The following is a 9,363-nucleotide window of genomic DNA, read 5'->3' on the forward strand; positions in this document are numbered from 1 at the left end:
GCGTGTTTTTCGAAAGAATTGAAGTTTATGTGAGTTTTTACTGTTTTTCAGGGTAATTCATGTTCAAATTGTAACGCAATGCTCATTTTAATCGATTAATTTCTTTATAACACAACTTAGAGCACGATATTTGTTGCAAATAGGAAGCGTAGATCATATTCCATAAACACTCGGTTTAAGGTTGTATAGAAAATATAAGGTAATTAATCTCATTTCACGTATTTAACGTTAAAATTTTGTTGTTTTGTAGTTAAACATTCACCCTACGTGCTTGAGAATTTTTTACTTTAGAACAGAAAACGTCTCAAAACTCGTTCAGTTGAATTTTAATCGTCATTGCATTCAGATGCAAAACAAAAATCGCAAATAATGGATAAACAAGTCATTATACTCTTACTTCTTCTGCTGTTTATTTCAAAAAGCACTTCATACAATATCTTAGATGAAATGGTTACAAGCATTTCGAAAGACTTTACTAAAGCGTGGGTGACAAATTATTCAGTGCATCGTCCTTTAACATCTTACAACTACATCATTATCGGCGCGGGACCTGCTGGATGTGTTATTGCCAATCGATTAACGGAGAATCCGAATATAACTGTGTTACTTCTTGAATCAGGAAAGCCTGAAATTCCTCTTTTAACCGACATTCCGATGTCTGTACCAAATTTACAAGCAACAAGTTTCAATTTTAATTACACTCTGTCAGCGAAACAGACAAAAGGATGTCTTGCAATGAACGATCAACAATGTATGTGGCCTCACGGAAAAGGATTGGGAGGATCTACGTTAATTAACTACATGATCTACACTCGAGGCAATCGTCGAGATTATGATTCATGGGCAAACATGGGAAATACGGGATGGAGTTACGACGAAATTCGACCGTTATTTGAGAAAATTGAAGAAACGAATGTAAGAGGAGTTGAAAATAAAAGTAATGGAAGTGTTTCTGTTGAAGATGTGCCTTTTCGAACGAACATTTCAAAAGCTTTTGTTCAAGGAGCAAAAGAAATCGGATATAAATACGTAAATTATAACGGAAATGAACAAATGGGAGTTTCGTATTTGCAACAAACGACTAAAAATGGATGGAGAATAACCTCAACTAAAGCATATTTAGATAAAATTCGAAATCGCCCGAATTTACACATTTTAACTGAAGCATGGGCAACAAAAATTGTAATTGACGAAAAGGAACAGCGAGCAACAGGAGTTCATTACACAAAAAATGGTCGATTGCAAAAAGTTAAAGCGACTCGTGAAATTATTCTTTCTGCGGGAGCTTTTGAATCGCCAAAATTGCTAATGTTATCAGGAATTGGCCCGTTAGAGGAATTAGAAAAGTTGAAAATTCATCCTTTAAAAAACTTACCGGTTGGAAAAACGCTATATGAACATGTTGGAGTGTTAGGACCTATTTACATCATAGAGAATTCAACTGATAGTTTGACAAATATCGATTCTGTTGCGAATATTCCTTCAATTATTAAATGGATGCTTGGGCATGGACCTCTTACATCAAATGGAATCGAGTCACTTCTTTATATGAAGACAAAGTATTCAAAAGAAAACGATCCAATGTATCCAGATATGGAAATTATGCAAAGTTTAACGAGTTTGGCATTCGATAAAGGACCCGGAACAAGAAGAGGATTGAATTTAAGAGACGATTTTTATGAAGAAATCATCAAACCAATTGAAGATTTGAGAACTTTTCAATATGTACCTCTACTTTTACAACCAAGAACGAAAGGATCATTAACTTTAAAGTCAACGAATTCCTTTCATCGTCCCATTTTCAACTATACTTTCTTCGCTGAAGATGACGATGTAAACGCTCTCGTCGAAGGAATGAAAGAAGCAATGAAAATTACCAACTCAAAAGCCTTTGATGCACTCAAACCGAGACTTTATTCTCCGAAATTGCCTTTTTGCCCGGATATTGAACCAAAAAGTGATCAATATTGGAAATGTTATGTACGACATTTCACTGCGACATTACATCATCAAGTTGGAACAACTCGAATGGGACCTTTCGGAGACAAAGAAGCTGTTGTCGATGAGAGATTACGTGTTCATGGATTTAAAAATTTGAGAGTTGCTGATATTGGGATCATTCCAAAGCCTCCAACGGGACATACAACGTCTTACAGTTATGTAATCGGCGAAAAAGCGGCACAAATGTTGATTGAAGATGCCAAAACGGAGGAAAATATCGTCAGAAAAAGACGAGAACTCAACACGAGAAAATATTTTGATTGGCAAAAAAATCCGGATTTGTCGAGTGAAGAAAGTTCAGAGCTCGACAGTGACGAAACGGAAAGAAAGCAAAATTTGACACTCATGGATATCATTCTCGCTACAACAAGTCCTAAAACTACAACTGTTCGTGTCAGAAATGATGTTTCAACGCTTTTGAGACCTCTTCACGATCGTCGCGTACAAAGGTTGGAGAAAATTGACGGACATCATCATCGACATCACAAACATCATCGAGTCAAATCACATCATGTCATGACATTTGCGGATTCCATAAACGATGATGCGCATTTGAATGTCTCACACACAGCAGCATTTTTTGAACAATTTCCAACAGCTGAAGAAGACCATATAAAAATCGTAAAATCCGACAATTTAACGCAATATGGCAAAGGTCAAAATAAACCAAAAATTATTACAGAAAAATTACATGACACAAACATTACGGACTTTGACGAAAAAATGACAAGAACCACAGAGAAAATGGAAGAATTTGTCGTTGTAAGTGTTGGAAAAGAGGAAAAAGAGAATTTGACGAAAAATCATACAAAAGTTGAAAATAACTTTGAAAAAGAAAATATTCGTAAAAAACGTCAAACGATTGATTTACAAACGATTCAAAATTTAGAACAAGCGTTGGGATATGCTCGAGTCGCTATGGAACAATGGCAACGTGTAACTGACAAAGTAAGACAAACTCGAATCTATTTCAGAGACTTATTTGGATTGCCTGATTTGGATTCAATAACAGTTCCTCCAACAACCCAACGTAAAAGACGAGAAACTAACAAAAAATTACCCAAAGATGAAGAAAGTGAAAAACTCAAGAAGCAAACAATCGATTTTTTACACACAGAAAGGCACGAAAACGACAAAGAAAAGGAAATTTCCTTCAAAAAAGTCAAAAAACAATAAATGTTCTTACCAAAACTCTCCATCATGCTGCGTTCGTGAAGCTAAAAGTTCTTTATCTCGATCACTCAAGGCATTCCATTCCCAACTTCGTTCTGACCATGGACCAACCCAAACGCCTCCATATTCTCCGCCTGCCCATGGGCTTCTTAGTCTTACGAGATTCGTTTCTTGCCCGATACTGCTTTGAGGAGCATCTGACGAGACAGTTCGCACACGTGCTAATCCCGTTACGCAATACGGATGTTCAGTCAATAAACCAGATCGTCTTCTTTTGGTATCTTTTTCCTGTTGACATTGATTAAAATTGAAAATAAAATCATTAAAATTTGAAAAAAATTACTAACATTTCCTGTAATTGCTAAAAGTAAAGTTGAACGAGGAACAGCGCCTCCTAATAATGGCCCGCTTGGCGGAACACTTTGAACAACGGCGCCTGTCAAATCTTGCAATGCTCTTCCGATGTTTCCGTATTTTAGAAATCCATATCCTCCGTATAATCTAATACACAAAAAATAAGATAAATTTCAACAAAAAAAAAAAAAAAAATAAATAAATAAATAAAAACTTTAACCTTTTTTTTTTAAATTAAATTGAATTTTCAATTTTAATTATAAAAAATAAATAAAGAAATAATAAAAAATCAAATACTTTAAAAAAATTTAATTAAATTATAATTTTTAGTAGTTGGATAAATTTTTTAACCAATTTATCGTTTAAATTTTTTTTTTAAAAGTGCTTACTTGGCATATGCTTTTTCTAACAATGCTGCCCAAAAAATATCTGGCTGAGAGCAATGCATGTGTGCTGGTCGATCTCCTCTCGTAGGCAATAAATCATCTATCCTTACTTCAACCCATTTGCCCCATTGCCAAAAACGGAATCTGCAATAATTGCAAGAAGATTAAAATTAAACAAAAAATGTTCAAATTTCAAACAATATTTTTTCATTTAACATGCACATCACACGAACAGTACGACACACGACAAATTGTAAATTAATGTCAATTGTATGTACTATTTAAAAAAAAACGTATCGTTGCCGGTAAGTGTTTCTATCATCATCATTTAAAGTCGATAGTTCATCGGTGACTGTGAAGCGTTCAAGACGTTGTCTTCTCACAATTTATAAAAAAAAAAGAAAAAAAGTGAATGGAGAAAAAAGTGTACAAAGTGTAAATAATGGACAAAAAAGGTTATAACTTATAAAATGCCCCGATATCATAGTTACCAAAGACTTCAATCAACTGGAGATGATCTCCTTAACGAAGATGATAACCGCACACGGAAGCCACAAAATCGAGAATTTATTCATAATCGATCGTTTTTGCTTGGAATTTTTATAGGATTGACATTTGCGATTGTTACATTCTTTGTGCTCGTACTTTCCATCACAAGTAGCAATTATTCGAACACGTCAGAATTTGAATACTATCGCAATAGCGCAAGGTAATTGTCATCACTTTTCATTTTAATTAATTCAAAATTGCACATTGACAGCTCGTTAGTAGATACAGTAGCTAAATATGCAAAAATTAAATTTAATTTTGGCATTAAAATTCATTTGATTAAAATGATGGCTAAATTAAGAAATTTTTAAACAAAATATTTATTTATTATGTTTATTTGTTTTTGTTTCTTAATGAAAAAATATTTATTTTCATAACGTGAAGAGGTCATTGCGATCTATGCGCTTTTGAGTAAACTTTGCGTAATTAATTGAAGATTCGTATATAAAACACATTAAACTTTATTGGTACATTGTACAAATTTGTAAAAAAAAATTTAAATAGTTATTGCAAGAAACTTGTTTTCATCGTTAACGCGCCTTTATGACAAAATATTTGTCATTTTTATTTTTGCAGTTTCACGGAACAAGATTCCATGAATATGATAAATTTGAATGAGAAGGTTCGCATACTTTGCATGATATACACTTACGAACAAAATTTTAAGGAAAAAGCGTATTTGGTGAAACGAACATGGGGAAAACGGTGCAATAATTTGCTTTTTATGTCGAATATGACAGGTAAGTGTAATACATTTTGATGTTTTTAATTGAAATTTACAAGATTTTGTTGGAGATCCGAACAATTTGATCGACATCACAGTCTTGAATGTCACGGAATCGAGAGATACGTTATGGAAAAAGACAAAATTGAGCTTTCAACATGCCTATGAACATCATCTCAAGGACTATGATTGGTTTTTAAAAGCTGATGATGATACGTGAGTTGATTTTACGTTCACAAAGCATTTTTTTTTTTTAATGAAATTTCGACTTGCAGTGCACAATAAGCAAACCATTTTTAAATTTTTTACAATTTGTGTTCAAAAATTAAAATTTTTCATAAATTTTGTTTTTCAAAAAATTAAAGATTTTCAAATAATTGAGTTTTTACTTCTCAATTTTCAGATATGTCATCATGGAAAACCTTCGTTACTATTTATATCAATATCCAACGGAATTACCTTTGTTATTTGGTTATCAATTTAGGAGAAATTTCATGTCAGGCGGAGCAGGATACATTTTATCGCGAGAAGCTGTGCGGATTTTCAATGAAAAGGCACTTAAGGATAAGGAAAAATGTTCACAAAGCGATGATGGCGCAGAAGATGCTGAAATGGCGAGCTGTTTGTCAGCTTTTAATGTAACTTTTGGCGATACGAGAGACGAATTCCTGAAAGAAAGGTTCTTTCCTCTCGATTTAGACTTTTTGTTGAATGAGGAGTTCACGGATAAAGACTTTTGGTACTATACTGATGCACAATATGTACATAATGAAACGGTAAAACATTTTTAAAAAAATAGATTTTTATCAAATTTATGAGAATTTTTGTTTTAGGGACTTGAATGTTGCTCAAATACTGCAATTGCTTTTCATTACGAAAGTCCCGTTCACATGTTAGTATTTGAATATTTGTTGTATCATATGAAAAAAAATCAAATACAACTCAAAATACCTGATCTCCCAAAGAAATTTTCAGTTGACGATACGAAAATCATGTTTCCAAGGAAAAATATTGGGCTTTATCAAAAGAATTCAAGTCAAATAACTGCCAATAACCAAATCAAACAAAATGTGATAAATTTAAAATAAAATATCCAAAGTATGCAATAAACATTCTTAATTCTGTCGTAAAATGCAAAAACGGCGTACTTACTTGAACATTCCGCAATATCCGTTTGCTGTATCAAAAGTTTGTTCGGGCGGCGCAACTCTTTCCAACAATCGAGGCATTTGACTTAAACATCCCAAAGCAGCTACGAGACTTGGATCTCCCGGACCTACAGGTTCAGGCAATTCTCGTGCACTTAAAGCGCATCCTGAAGGCGTTACTCGAAATTGAGGTCTTGCACACATGTCCTAAAAACAAACAAAATAAAATGGAAATTAAAAAAAAAAAAATGCAAAAAATCAATGCAAAAAGAGGAAATTTAAAAAAAAATGTTTTACATGAGGTCTCATCCATACAATATTCTTCTTTCGTGATAACGTTCGTGTCGTTGGCGGAAACTCTAAGTCTTCGTATAAACCACCCGGCGTGCGTGCAACTAACCCATTGAGCGTTCTCCCATTTAGAATAGAGCCATTCGATGTGTGATTTGACGTGTGAAAGACTTCCGAAGATCTCGGGCGAGATAACGTTGATTGATGATCTTGTGTGGGAATCCAATGGTGTCTTTGCATCGTCGGAAAGCCATCTGAAATGCAAGCAAAATAAATAATTACATCTTTCTTCGTCATCATTCTCGGTGTTTGCATAATTTAATTGGTTTTCAACGTCGAAGCATTAAATTACATTCACGCATGCGAACTTCCTTATCATTCATTGCGGAACAAGACATTTTTTTAATTGTCAATTGTCATCACTGCACACAAAAATTCTGAGAAAGTAGACATTTCAACAAAAAAATTACTCAAGAAGAACCGTTTCTACTTTGAACGAGTATTAAAAGAGATGCATGTCTCGCTGTTAAATTGTAGCGCAAAAAATTGTAACGCGCATTAAGCATAAAGTGAGAAAAAAAATTAATCCAAAGTTTAATGAACTTGAACTGCTGTTAAATAATAATAATAATATCATAATGAACTGGTAACGATCGTCAAACAAAAAAAAAAGTGTTTTGCGTAAAAATCATTCATCACGTTCATTTATCAACGAACAGTAATAAAAAATGATACAAGTGCAAAAAACTCGCGTTCAATGAGAACAATAAAAAATAGATCAGTTAAATCACGCTTCAAATCAGAAAATGAAACGAATTAGAATGTTTTCATTTCCGACTTGCTCAATTCCAACGATGGAGGCACAGCTATCAATCAAAACATCAACTCAACAATCAAAATCTTTGTCATGAATCGTGTGAAAATTATAAATCCACATATTTCATTACACCGAAAGGTAGTTTCTTCAGAACTTTCAAAAAAGTAAAAAAAAATGTATTGAGGCGTGTGACTTATGAGGTTAGATTTGCAAAAAAAAAAAAACAAAAGAAAATTTATTCCCTTGACAATAAAAGTGCATGCACCTGAATCACGTGTATCACCTTGGCCTACAAACACGCACGTCAACTCATTTTATCAGACATCCATTATTATTCTGTGTAATAATGCAGCAAATGTGTGTTAGCAAGTCATCATTATTATTTATTATAACATATTCATAATGGAAGTAAGTGAAACTTGTTTGGTTTGTATGATAGGATTGAAAATGTGAAGTTAAAAATATATTAAAAAAGTATTGAAAAACTACCAAGTTTGGTTCGAAAAAGGTGTTAATGACGAATTAGCATTTTTTAAATTATTTTTCTTCTAAATTGGTCTTAATTTTTTTTATAATTATATATATATATATATTTTTTTTTTGAAGAAAATCTTTAATATTTTTATGATTTTATGAATCTACTAACAGACAGACTTTAAAACAACAAAAACACATTTTTCCAAGAAAAAAAAATAATTTGTTATTTACAATGATACGAAAACAATAACAAACCATCATCAAAGAATAGAGGCACTAAAATTAAATGCATATGGGCTTGTAATTTTCCCTTCGTACTCACACAATTCAATAGAAAACTGAAAAAAAAACACACGAGCCTCTCATTTGTCGAGTCTATTATCATTAATTTTATGAGAATGAGCGGAAACTTGCATTTTTTTCCTTTTCTTCAACCGCATACATATTTAAATCTAATGATCATGATGGAAATTAAGAAAAAAATAATTCAATTTGAGAATCGACATTGTCATATTGACACACATTTCTTCAACATGAAGTTGGCAAAAAATGTGACCAAACACAAAAAATGCAATTGTATGAATAAATTCTTAAAAAAAAATTTGCAAACACACATACGTAATAAAGAGCAAAACCACAAATGAGAGTTTTTATTTCAAATGTCAATTATTTGAGGAATTTCTTCGCAAAAACAGTTTGTAAAAAAGGGAAATGATCCGGATTAAAGTAATAAAAAAAGTTCAGAAAAAATGACCTATATAACAAAGTTTTATCATTATTCATTATTATTATAACGAACAATCTACTTCATTGAGAAACACACGTTGTGATCTTTTTCTCACATGTAGGTAAATTTAGCATAAAATCCAAATTGAATAGCAAAGAAAACGATGCTAGAAGCTAAATATCTCAGATATAATTTGAATATCTCTCATCATACGTTTTCGTTTTCATTTTTTTACAACTTGTTACAAATAGTAATCTATTTACGAGCAACGAGAGGAAATGAAGCCGCCTGAGAAGCTGATTCAGAAAATAATGTGTGTTTTTAATAAACTTTCAATGAAAATAACTGTTTTTTTTATTGCTTTTGAACAAGTAAATCAACGCAATAAACAATATGGAAAATAAATGTACATACTAACACACATATTCTCAATATGGGGAGCAACATCTTTAAGTGCACTCGGTACAATACTTGAATGTTGTTTGCTCAGGGACGTGCTTGAATCATTTCTCGCATCTCTCATGGGAATTGTGAAACGATAAGTGCATTCCATCCCTGCAATTACTTATCATGTGAAACAGAAAAAGTTGTAGGTATTTTCTTCATTATTAAGCAGAAAAGACTCTTTTTAGAACACAAACTGCAACATGTATGTTTGTCTAATTGTCTATGCCAGAAATACCTACAAGAAAACAAGCAAAGCGAGTGTGTTGAAC

The 9,363-nt window shown here is 32.5% G+C and overlaps 2 protein-coding genes across 2 annotated transcripts; one reads left to right on the plus strand and one right to left on the minus strand.

Moving 5' to 3' along the window:
* Positions 1 to 3,183: 3,183 nt before the first annotated feature.
* LOC134828132 (calpain-11-like) lies at positions 3,184 to 7,024 on the minus strand. The gene is made up of 6 exons (XM_063841111.1): positions 6,979 to 7,024; positions 6,633 to 6,880; positions 6,340 to 6,542; positions 3,918 to 4,058; positions 3,522 to 3,675; positions 3,184 to 3,462 (listed from the first exon to the last, which is right to left on the minus strand). The coding sequence occupies exons 1-6, from the start codon at positions 7,022 to 7,024 to the stop codon at positions 3,184 to 3,186; spliced, it is 1,071 nt and encodes a 356-aa protein (XP_063697181.1).
* LOC134827057 (glycoprotein-N-acetylgalactosamine 3-beta-galactosyltransferase 1-like) lies at positions 5,074 to 6,472 on the plus strand. Its single transcript, XM_063839590.1, has 4 exons — positions 5,074 to 5,203; positions 5,259 to 5,403; positions 5,591 to 5,963; positions 6,021 to 6,472. The coding sequence occupies exons 1-4, from the start codon at positions 5,101 to 5,103 to the stop codon at positions 6,273 to 6,275; spliced, it is 876 nt and encodes a 291-aa protein (XP_063695660.1). The 5' UTR covers positions 5,074 to 5,100; the 3' UTR covers positions 6,276 to 6,472.
* Positions 7,025 to 9,363: the final 2,339 nt, after the last annotated feature.

Source organism: Culicoides brevitarsis, chromosome 1 (genome assembly GCF_036172545.1).
Source record: "Culicoides brevitarsis isolate CSIRO-B50_1 chromosome 1, AGI_CSIRO_Cbre_v1, whole genome shotgun sequence".
Lineage (NCBI taxonomy): Eukaryota > Metazoa > Arthropoda > Insecta > Diptera > Ceratopogonidae > Culicoides > Culicoides brevitarsis.